General features: G+C 54.5%; 2 protein-coding genes across 2 annotated transcripts; one reads left to right on the top strand and one right to left on the bottom strand.

Moving 5' to 3' along the window:
* Positions 1–5,582: 5,582 nt before the first annotated feature.
* Positions 5,583–7,629, top strand: LSK1 (serine/threonine protein kinase, CMGC, CDC2/CDK subfamily; the record flags this gene model as incomplete). Its single annotated transcript, XM_053196120.1, has 2 exons — positions 5,583–7,327; positions 7,380–7,629. 2 exons carry the CDS (start codon positions 5,583–5,585, stop codon positions 7,627–7,629), a joined length of 1,995 nt encoding a protein of 664 aa, XP_053046544.1.
* Positions 7,630–8,621: 992 nt separating this feature from the next.
* On the bottom strand, positions 8,622–9,644 carry N0V96_003502 (uncharacterized protein; the record flags this gene model as incomplete). Its single annotated transcript, XM_053196119.1, has 1 exon — positions 8,622–9,644. The coding sequence occupies one exon, from the start codon at positions 9,642–9,644 to the stop codon at positions 8,622–8,624; it is 1,023 nt and encodes a 340-aa protein (XP_053046543.1).
* Between the last annotated feature and the right edge of the window lie 2,461 nt (positions 9,645–12,105).

Raw genomic sequence — 12,105 nt, forward strand, 5'->3', positions numbered from 1 at the left:
GGGCGCGCTCAGCGTGGAGGAAGCACTGGTAGAGTGGGACAACAATAGCGGATATTACAGGGTCCCTGGACCTGTCCGAAGCTACCACTAGCGGGAATCCACTCTGCAGTTTTGGGCGGGTTTGGTCGTGGAATACCAGGCCGGTACAAGTCCAGACCGCGACCTCGCTCAACAAATTCTTTTCCCATATTGCGCTGGGTGTGTAGCTGTCTGTATTTTTTTCGTGTTCTCCAACTGCGATTTCCCCCTCTGAGCGCTGTTATTCTCTCACTCCAAGTCTTTTTACGGACTCGCCGTCTCTGACTTTCGCCTTGCCCTCCCGAATGCAACTCTTCCTGCATCCTAATGATCCCGATATTCAACGCGCATTATCCCGCTTCTGCTATAGGATAAGCGCTTAACTCCGTGGTTGTCCAGGGACAGTACCCTGAAGGCCTTTGTTGCATGCATCTTTTGCCTCCTGTATCGGAATTGCCATCATGATCCAACATTGAAAAGAGCGCAGCCTGTGCTGGGCAGAAAGTGTCTGCAGATGTACCTCTGGCGTACTTGCATGGGGGTGGCTACGTCTGGAATGGCGGCCTGGGAGCGCCAGGCTTCACGCAATTTTGATAGAAGTGGGGACCTCTCGTGAGCTTTCTCCGGCCCAGCTTAGTCAGAATGACGACAAACTTTGCGGGGTTGACAATCCCCAGACTCTCCCCATCTGCGACTTTTGGCAGCTCTTGTCCCAGTGACGAAAGATAGAGCGAAAAAAGGAACGTCCATCCCGGGGCCAGCCAATCAGTCCATCAACTTGGAGCTTGCAGACACACGCAAAGATCCTGCTTCGGTTTTGATGCCGACGATGGGAAATCGTTAGCCCAGACTTGCCAAATCTAGCAGAGTAGGTACTTAGGAAAGAAAAAACCAACCCGTGTCTTACTCAATTCCTGGCGGGAACAAAAAAACTTTTACCTTGGAATATTTTGCCACATTTTTACCCTCATTTCTCCTATTGGCCTTCGAGACATCAACATTCAAGACACCGCGGGTAAATGACGGGCGACGCAGCCCAAAACTCACCTCTGGGCCACATCCATCTAGAAATGTATCCGAACACACCCGCCATGGCGATCCGTTACATCAGTGGAAATGTTTGAGCCTACCACCTGCCAGACTCCGGTGGTTGACTAGGCGCCCGATTTTTGCATTCCACAACACTGGTCAGCTCGACAGGTTATCCGGTACGTGATAGCTAGATGCAATACCAGCGAGATTGTCAAGGATTTGGATTCGTTTTGACAAAGATGGTGGATCTCTCTCCACCTTCATGACTAGAGATCTTGACCGTCCAAGTACGCCGTGGCAGAGGCTCTGCTCACCTCCCCCAGAGTCAGATCCAGTCTCCCGCATTAGGACGTTCGGTCCGAATTCCCACACACTCCTCGTTGCTTTCCAGCACACATCGTCAGATCCTAGTGCACGATCCCATCTAACAGTTTCCAACGGTCGTTCAGACATCTGTCCAACCCACTTTGACTCCACCAAGAGGTATGCTATTTCTGCTACGAGGCCAAGATATCCCCAGATCAAAGAGAGGGACTAAGACGCCTTCATCTCCGACAACTTGATCATCTTTCTGCAAAACTCTGAGAATGTAGAACGGGCAATGGGAAACGTAATAACTATTGTCATACTCGAATGAACAAGGCCAAAAACCTTTGATTACCTTAGCGACCCCCAATGTTGCTAGTATACTCTGTCTCACCGGTTCGGGACTTGGAAATCGTCCTGTATCTAGGGATGAAGTTGGCGAGTGTTGGTACGACAACGCACCCCGATACCGAAGCTTCGACAACCTTCGTCCCAAATTTGGGTCGAACCATGCTCGCCTTGCCGTCTGAGCTGAGTTAGTGGTCGAGACTATAGCTCCAAAAGGCAGTGTAGCTACCAAAGGCATAGTGTGGGATCCCCAACATTCCTCCCTGTTATTGACAACACTGCCAACAAGTCCAACTGCCACAGTCACAGTGCTTCGTTGATGGCCTTAGCTCTCGGGGATCTCGCCCGGGGGCACATTCCGTGACCCCCGCTGAGCCGCAGGTGGGAAATGAGAGACGGTTTGGAATTCCGAGGCGAGCCTCAACGCCCAACTAGCAGACGAGTTCCTTATCCAAATTGGTCTAGGCCAGATGGCGCTCGACAAACCCTTGACAAGTTCTAGAAATGAGGTATAGAAAGAGACGGCTATACAGGGCTCGTTCCTCAAGAGAATTGTTTGAAGATGAGAAAGGTGGTAGCTCAATTTGACCACCCATACGAAGCTTCATTTGCCCTGCACATTTCGAACATGATAGAACTCGCCCGAGAATCAATGATAGGATGCATTCTTGGTAATTTCTTCTGCCTCCGTGGGATGTTAAGAGATGAATTGGCAATGGGAGAGAAGCCGTGACTGGACTCTTCGATACTGATCGAATATTCTGAGCGGAACGACGCGACGAAGAAAGACGAAAGGGATGCCATCGTTGACTGGCAACTGTAAGGTAAGGCTGCACATAACGAGGTAGGTAGCCGTAGCAGGTATGCACTAAGCGAGTAACACCCGCCCGCCTAACCTGAACGCAGCCATCACGTGACCATAAGCGCGCCGTCAAGGTTTTCCCGCTCGGCCCACGACAGACATTCCGTCAACCACATGCAACTTGAATCATCACCTCTAACCAACCCCAGCCAACCCGCAACGACGCACGAGGGTGCACGTTGGACTGCAAAAGACTACGCATTATGCCTTGAAATCGCCGCGACGGACTTTCTGACAATAGGAGGACTCTGCACCTACGGGTGCCTTGGAAGTACGGGGTGACGGAATGGCGGTGTCTGACGCTTTGTGCAGTCAATATTTGGCCACAGCTTTTGATCATGGAGGATAAAGCAGGATCTGCGATCGTTCAGTCGCAGCTACGGTTATGCCACTGCTGCCATTTTGCCATTTGTGGGACCCTTGCTCCCTAACAGCGACGACCGAGAAGGAGCAAGCCTCGCCATACCCCAAGATGCGCCCGATGCGCCGGTCTGACGATACCGATGCTCACTGATCGTTACTACGCCATACCATGGCCATCATGGCTAATCTCGAGCTCAAAGACAAGCATACGGGCTGATGAAGGAATGATCCCAACGGCGGAACTCATCTTGCCTAGAGCAGGCCAATAGGTGTGGCATGGGTGCTTCGGTCATTCGGACGTGCTTGGAGGATGTTTTCGCGAGGCATTGATGCCAAAGACATGCCCAGCCCAAGGGCCCATCATTGAAGCGAGCACCGTCACCTTGTCGAGAGGCAAGCCCAAGACTTCATGCCGAAGTTGCCAAACCGACTCCTCGCATGCTGCACGCACGGGTCACGACTGTCCATGCCCCAACGCTGTCGAAGCCTTGATGCTCTTGCCCTTTGTCGACAATGAGATCGTGGCCTAGTGCTGTCACCACCGACTGCGCGCTGGTAGATCTCGGTATGCAGCCCAACATCTGACCAAGTTGCCCAGAGCGCACGCTTCTGAATGTTGTGCTTTCACGCCAGGCTTGACGGGCCCCCGAGAGAGAGAGAGAGAAGGAGGAATTGGCGGTTATCGGCGCGTAAATCGTACATAGTGACATTGTTGCCTCTACCTCAAGCCTTCTTGCACGGTAACAGGCAGAAGGAGGACAGATAGTTTGCTAGGGTTTGTGGGATAACACCTCAAACAAGCCTGGCTCGCGACTGGCAAGGATCAGGCCGGTGCTCAGGTTGGCTGGGTTCCGATTGAATTGGACGAGCCGAAACTATTTTGGGGAAGAGGTAGAAGGAACGCGGCCGCGGTTCTGCAAGTGCACCACTGTGGGGGACGTTGATCAGATCCACGAACTTTCTGAGCCAGCGATTTTTGGTGGTGGTTTTGGCATGCTGCATATGCCATTTGACAGCACGCGCCGATACGCCGACTGCCGACACCGCAAAATTCCGCGACCATCGAGCGGTATTGCATGGTGCTTATGGACGCTCTACTCTTACGAGCGCAGCCTTGCATCTTCCACACTGCATTGTTGCTCGTTCTTTTTTCTTTTCATTGTCGATTGAAAGGCGGTTTGACGGCACCACATTGCTCTACCTCGACAACTGCATATCACGCTTACAAGACGGCGATATCACGTTATCGGGGAAACTTCGGCAGGCAACGTGCTCACACCTAAAAACTCAAATCGTATCGGCTGTAGCGATGGAGTCCTACCACCGCAACCGCCCTCGACATGTCGCCATGAGAGACGACCGCAGATCAGGCGATGAGCGCAGAGACCGAGGCAGAGCTGGTCGAGAAGTGACACGCTCCCGCAGATCTCCTTCGCCTCCACCACGTCGACCTCGAGAATCAGACAGATTGTCAGACAGCAAACCGCGCGACCCCCCTCCCGACAAGTCGCAGCCTTCCGGCCGAAGCCACCACAGAACACGCGAACGTAGCAGAGAACGACCTCGTCGAGCATCGCCATCACCTTCCCGTCGCGACAAGTACAGGGAAGACTCTCGTGATCGATCTCGTGGCAGGGGTGGTGGGGAGTCGCGGCGCGAATCCCGAGCCAAGCACCCGCGAGATCGCAGTCGAGGAGCACAGCGAGGTGACGGCGCCGCGTCTCCATCTTCGAAGCGATTGAGAAGCCGAAGTCTCGACAGGACTGCCACGGATAGAAAGAAGGCCAGACGAGATAACAGCCCGCGTCGTGATCACCGCGAAGCAATCCCTGGAGACGCTGGTCGAAGTGCACGAGGCTCGCCACGTCCATCTCGACGATCACCCAGTCCCGACCGCCACGAATACCGGTCAAAACCCAAGGAGAGGAGTCGACGAAGGCATCGAAGCAGGTCTCGCTCGCCTGAAAGAGAAAAAAGAAGAGATCGCCGTGATCGTTCTACGTCACGCCGCCGCGAGCAGTCTCCTAGCCGAAGAAGAGACCGTTCTCCACTGCCGCATCGTCAAAGGTCACCAGCCAGACCTCCCTCCACGTCCACAAGGAGTGACCGTCGCCCGGCATCACCGCGACGCAGTTCCAGAGATAGGCAGCGCAGAAGGCCGTCTCAGTCCCGTGCCTCCACTCGGTCCCTTAGTAGGGGGTCAGGTAGACGAGGGCAACAGGGCGACGACTCCCGAGTTGCTTCCAAGTCTCAACCGTCCTCTGGCGCCAACAGCGTGGAGGTCAGCATGAGTGGCAGAGGCAATCATCGGGGGGGCTTTGTCTCTCAGGGGCCGCCTGCATTCGCCCACGGCCAACAGTACAGCGACCCACGACAATTTTCTCAATCCCCGCAACCCACCCCCAATTCATACAACGGATCCCCAAACCAGTCGCCATACGGTGCTGGCAGGGGAAACTGGGGTTCTCAATTTTCTCCAACGCAGTATGTCGTACAACATTCCATCAAACTACCGTCACGCTCCTGCTCACCATCTTCTAGTCAATATCCCCCTCAGTATCCACAGTCCAACTATGGTCCTCCGACCGGACCGTCGGGCGCTTATACACCAAACCCATCTTACTCGCCACCGCCATCCGCCCCGACAGGACCTATGCATACGAACTATTCTCATCCCAATTATCGAGGTAACTTCCGTGGGGGACTTCGAACCCCACTCGGACCTGGCCGAGGCGGCTACAGAGGCAACAGCTTCAAGAGTACTAGCACAGCACAGTGGACATCCAACACCTCAGGCACCGGCTCCCGGGCCGATGACATTAAGTCCCAGCACTCTGCGACTCCTGCTCAGAGTAGCAAGTCCGATATTGCCGACAATGCAGAAGATGGCGAGAACCCGTTCCGCCCGTCCAAGGATATGCAGGTTGAGGATACCACACCATCTGACAAGGCTCCCGAGAGTAATTCACAACGGCCCGAAAAGGCTCCCCCGTCTGGGCCGGCTGCCCAGTCGGCATCATCGTCGTCGTCGAAGTTCAGCTTTGCGTTTAAGGCATCTGCAAAGCCCACTCCGACGGCGCCCAAGCCTGAGATTTCTCAAAAGTTCAACGCTCCTGTAAAGCGGGATATCTCGCAGCAGAATGACTCCAAGGAGCGGGATCGCGAACATGATCGTGAACGGGAGCGTGACCGTGACCGAGACCGAGACCGAGGAAGAGACAGAGACAGAGATCGCGAACGTGATCGTGACCGCGACCATGGCCGTGATCGAGAACGCGATCGAGCCCGCGAGAAGGACAAGCAGATTGACAAGGACATTCTTCGGAGTGCCCCGACCGAACCGGCGTCGGCGAGGGCCCGCCAGGAGCCGAGACAACCCCCTCCGGGGCCCCGACAGCCTACCGCTCCGAGAACACGAAAGATCAAGAAGACGATGAAGCGCTTGAAGCCGGGACCGAAACTTCCGGATGACCTCATCAAATCAGAATCTGTCTATTTCCGCAAACCTGGCAACGAGTCTGTCGTTGGCTCAGGCACGTACGGTAAGGTTTTCAAGGCCTTGCACGTTTACACGAAAGGTCTTGTTGCGCTCAAGCGTATCCGCATGGAAGGCGAGAGAGACGGCTTCCCCGTTACGGCGGTCCGCGAGATCAAGCTTCTGCAGTCACTGCGGCATACGAACATTGTTCAGCTCCAGGAGGTCATGGTGGAAAGGAACGATTGCTTCATGGTTTTCGAATACTTGTCACACGACCTGACGGGTATTCTGAACCATCCATCCTTCACCCTTGACGCGGCCAAGAAGAAGCACATGACGATGCAACTCTTTGACGGACTCGACTATCTGCATAAGAGAGGCGTTCTCCACCGAGACATCAAAGCTGCCAACATCCTCGTCAGCAGTGACGGCGTTCTCAAGCTGGCAGATTTCGGCCTGGCTCGCTTCTACGCCAAAAGACACCAGCTGGACTATACCAACCGAGTCATCACGATTTGGTATCGTTCGCCAGAACTACTTCTCGGTGAGACGCAGTACGGCCCCGCTTGCGATGTTTGGAGTGCCGCCTGCGTTATGGTGGAGATTTTTACCCGCCATGCCATCTTTCCAGGCGATGGAAGCGAGATCAATCAGTTGGATAAGATCTATGCCGTGATGGGAACTCCGAACAAGGCAGAGTGGCCAGGCCTGATCGACATGCCGTGGTTCGAACTGCTGCGTCCCGGGTACCGGCGGGCGAACACCTTTCCCCAAAAGTACCAGGACAGGCTGCCGGCATCCGCATACCGACTCTTGGCTGCCATGTTTGCATACGACCCCGCCAAAAGACCGTCGGCCGCCGAAGTGCTCGCAGATGAGTACTTTACCACCGAGGAACCGCCTCCGCAACAGGCCGTTGAGTGAGTTTTCCCTTTCGAGTTGCTCAATGACACGCATTAACTGACTATCTAGGCTTGCTGACTTGGACGGCGACTGGCACGAGTTTGAGTCAAAGGCACTCCGACGAGAGAACGAGCGGAAAGAAAAGGAAGCGCGGCGGGCGGCTGCATCGGCCAAGGATAGCGGCAACAACAGCAACGGCAGCAACAACAAGCCCCGGGACCGTAAGAGGGAACCCGAGGCTCACGACGACCGTGGCGACGCTAAGAGGGTCCACGTGGAGACGAAGCCGGCGGTTGCTGTCGAGCGTCCCAGGGCTTAGAAGACCCGGTGGCGTTGATGAGGGTTTTCCACCGCTTGGTACGGCCAATCGACACCCTTCAACTCTTGTTTATCTTACTCTTCTGCATTGTTTTTGCGTTGGCATGGCGTTGGGGGGGCATTTTCATTTGGAAGGGTTTCACGCGTGGGGGTTGGACGAAAGGTTGGAAGGTCGGACGGGTGAAGCCTTGTCGCACGCAAGCTTGGCTTCTTATCATCATCATCGCGAGACGGCTTGAGTGAGTTGTCTTCAACAGTAGTTGTTCCAAGAATTGTGGTAAACCTTTTTTTGGTCGACGTAGCGTAAGAAAGAGGAATATACCAGGAGACGATGATGACGACGAAACGTTGCCACTGCGAATACTTTGACGGCCATTGTGACATTTCCAGATCTGTAGCCGTTCTCTCTCGCCTACCTCGACGCAAGTAAGGCAACGAGCGTGATAAACATTCGTAGTGGAAGACTGGTTCGATCAAGCGTCATTTCCAGATACTGACAACATCACGCTTTTGATTCACGCAATAAGCCTCAAGCGATACTTCAAACGAGTTGAACGCCTATACGTCTCAATTCTCAATCTGAAAATAGATAAAACAGCCACCGTTCCCTCTTTGACCCAGTCCGTTCCCAGAATATCATACCCTCTCATTCTTGTGTGTGTGTGTATCGTAAAAGTCGTCAAATCATTCTTCGTGGTGTTGTGTGAAGTTGTACTGCTTACAGTTTTGATGAGCCGCAACCCCTATTCTGTAGGGGCCATCGTCTCCGGTCTGTGCTTTTTGTGTATAGCCTTCCGCTTTATATGTGGGTATCAGAATCAGGTCTCTTTTTGGTCATTTCTCGCCGTCCTTTTTGATACCGAGGCGATCAAGCCCAGTATCGCCTCATCAAACCACGTCTTTTGTTCGAAAATGCCCAACAGCGCACCTATCAGCACTGAAATGGGCCTCGCCGCCAATAATGTGCGCAATGCCATCCGAGGCACCAAGGTCTCATGACGGACCTTCGACGCCCTTCCCCTTGTTCTTGAATTCCGCCGTTTTGAGCAATTCGCGTAAGCTACCCTCAGCATGGCTTCTCGACACGCCGCCCTGAGCAGAGGCTGAGCCAAGTCCCACGACGGGCGGCAATCTCCACGGCACCCATCCAGTCAGCCCGGCCAAGAGACCCGTCGGTGTCTTCGTCTGATCAGGCTGGGTTGATGTCTCGTGGTGCTGGGGCCCAGATGCGTCGGCTCGATGACTTTCGTCCGATCCTTTGTGGACATGGCGATGGGCCACGCTCTCGTCGACATCCGTCCGAACTTCAAGATGGCTAGTCGACGTTTTTGGCAAAGCCGGCTCGCTGACTAAAGCTGTTGCCGAGCTTCGGGGTGAGGCAGGCTTGTTAGCGGCCATGGACTGTCGTGTGCTCTCCAACATGGCCGTGGCGAATGATGAGGATTTCCTCCTGACTAGTGGTGGCGGCTGATTCTTCTGATCCTTGCTCGACTGTCCCTCGCCCTCGCTCACTGACGACGTGGGCGTTGTGCTGCCTGAAGACTTGCGTGCGGCCCTGCCTCGCACCTCAGCGGTGATCTCTGCGGCCGACTTCTTCTTTGACTTGTCCTCCTCGGAAGACCGACTGGAGGACATAATCGTCTCCAGGGTTCCCATGGCTATGCTTCTCCTCCTACCAGTACTCCGTCGCTTTTTGTGCCTGCGCTCTTCATCCGACACAACGGCTTCCAGTGTTGGACCAGCACTCTGGCGCTGGCGCCTGGAAGACGATGCGTGGCTCTTGAAAGATGCGCCGGATCCATGAGGTGCAACATGAACCTCGTACTGATTACTCAATGAGTATCGCGATCGGGCACATATCTCGGCAATTCGATCGAGGTCGGCGTTGATGTTGTTCTCTCCCTCCTCTGCCTCAATGTTGGCCATCATGCTCTTGAAGCTATACGCCTCCACAGGCGGGAGCTTAGCCAGGGCATCCTGGCCTTCCAGGCGCTTCTTGGCCATTCCTCTAGCCATACTCAAACCTCCATTCTGAGCAGATTTAGTCCCGCCAAATGTGGTGCGAAGAGCTATGATGCGCCGTACAGAAGCCGCGGAGCCGCTCACCACAGACGAGGCGGTTCGTGGGCCGAGACCACCTCCGCTTACACCGTTACTGCGACTGGTACTGGTGGGTCGGCTGTGAGACCCAGAGTATGTTCTTACAATGACGGGCTGAGAGTATGTACTGCTTTGGGCACCGGTAGACTTGGCGTAGCGATGGCGGGAAGGGTAATTGCTGTTCAGCTCGCGCAGGGCAGAAGTACGATGTGCAGCGGTGCTATCGTCAAGGGGAATTGGCTTTCCCTCAGCCGTCGAAGGAACAAGAGATGTCGAGGACGTGTTGGGCTGGAAGAGCGGGGGGAATGCAAATGATATAGAGTCTCGCGAGGTTCTCTTGGACGCGAGAGAGGAAGGGAATTGGGTGGCCACGGGGGCACCTCCGGGACGAGTACTTGGGGGATGATGGCGGGATTGAGATGAACCGGAATGGTCTTGAGGAGGGGTCTTCCCTGAACCCATCTTCACTGAAGGTCGCGGATTGCGCGACGGGCTAAATATATATACAACGATATAGCAGCATGAGCCGCCAGGGTAGTAGTGTTGATGGGCAAGTCGGCGTTGCTATGTCGTGTGGCAGGATGGGGTTTGGGGTGGGAAAAAAGTCAGATCAGCGGATGCGGAGGCATGGTTAGCTGGGTATCGGACGTCGCGTGTGGGAGAGAGATATGTCGAGCGCTGTTCCTGACCGGGATGTGGTTCGCGGGCGAGGAGAGAATATGCAGGTAGGTTGTTTTAGCAAATGTGCGTATCGTCCGTTCTGGAACTGTGTCCTTCCAAATGGGCAATGGGCGGTCTCGGGAGGTGGAGATGGGTTGAGTTGAGACAGGCAGATACGGGCGATTGAGGTGTGAGTGTCTACTGTAGTATATCCGAGTAGCGTGACTGCGGCGTGGTGGAGCGAGTTCTGTGAGGAAGCAATCCGGATCGCCTCGAGATGCGCAGACAAGGTTGCAAACTGGATTCCCCGCAGCGATTGCAGATTTCTCTCGAGAAGAGGAGCAAAAAGGTGGAGGAGGAATGAGACAAAAGCGATGGAAAGGGAAATCAGAAAGGGGGGGAAGCAAGAAAAAGAGTATTCTGGCAAATGTTTAGGGTGAAGTTGCATCCGGTTGTAGCGTTGGGTTTTTGGGGCGGGGGAAGAGGCAGGAGGCAGGAGGCAGGAGAAAGAGAGGCTACTTGCAGTTTAGACTGTGACAATAGGCGCAAAAGCGGTATCCGGAGACACACAATGACAGACAGCCCAGCCAAAGAAGACAGCCCGGCTTTTGGTAAGCCGCTAGAGAAAAGACTTGAGAGGCTATTACAGGCTAGAGCAACGCGGCACCAGCGAACGAAGCAGGTGCGTGCTGCACGAGTGTCGTGGCTGCCGTTCAAAGGGTGGTCCGACACTGACCCCCCCTGTCGCTGCCATTGAGCTCCCGTCAGTGCCGTCCAATGACGGCGGTTTTTACCGTGCCAAACGGCAATACTGTGAGACGGTGGCACGGTCCTCTCCCCCCGCCGGTCGCTCTTCCGTTCTTAATTCCCAGTGTCCCACCCTCCGGCACCTCAGCACATCGACACGGCGACTGGCCCAAAAATGCCAACTCTACGCCCGAGCCATAGTCAAAAATGACCAGTCACCACCCCCTCATTGGCACTGACTGTCCAATCCTGGCGGCGTCTCTATCGTTGAATCAGAATGCTGTTTTCAAAAACACGGACATTTTGAATTGATTCCTTGGTCTTGAGTTGATACAGAGAAGCGATTCTGAACGAATATTCCGATCTTCCCATGTGTGTATGGCCAGACCATTGTCAACACCACTGTCACGCCAAATGAGCTAGTTTTGAAGACGAATACTCACATTGCAAAGTCCCGTCACAATGATGCCCTCGAGTCTCGACCAGGCCTACCTACTCAATAAGTTCCACCCACATGGCACCGCCTGCCCAGCCCTGTCGATTCGGCAGCATTGATTCGAGCATGGAGCCAAGCGAGATGCATGCAACTACAATGCTGCTCGTTCAACCACATCCCTCAACATCCTCGAGCTGCGACTGCTCATAGCACAAGAATCATATTTACATCCACCGGTGGCAAGGCCAGGTAGGATGCGCTGGCAATCGAGATCCGGCACCATCATCTGCACGCGCTCCAGGCACGCGCACGTCGTTGGTCAAGTTTCTGATTGTGGTATTATTCTTGTCTATCTTCATACATTCTGCATGCCGCCAGAGGACCATCGCCTCCTCGTTGTCGCCGGGTGAACGCCCTTTCCAAAGATGATGTTGATGTCGCTTGTCTAGATACCGGCCATACCTAGTCGTACCGCATTGCCGTACATGTGCCGCACTACCATTCCGCTGCAGCTACAGCCACCGATAGCTTCAC

Source organism: Colletotrichum fioriniae, assembly GCF_027942845.1.
Source record: "Colletotrichum fioriniae strain IMI 355084 chromosome Unknown scaffold_3, whole genome shotgun sequence".
In the NCBI taxonomy this organism is placed as follows: domain Eukaryota; kingdom Fungi; phylum Ascomycota; class Sordariomycetes; order Glomerellales; family Glomerellaceae; genus Colletotrichum; species Colletotrichum fioriniae.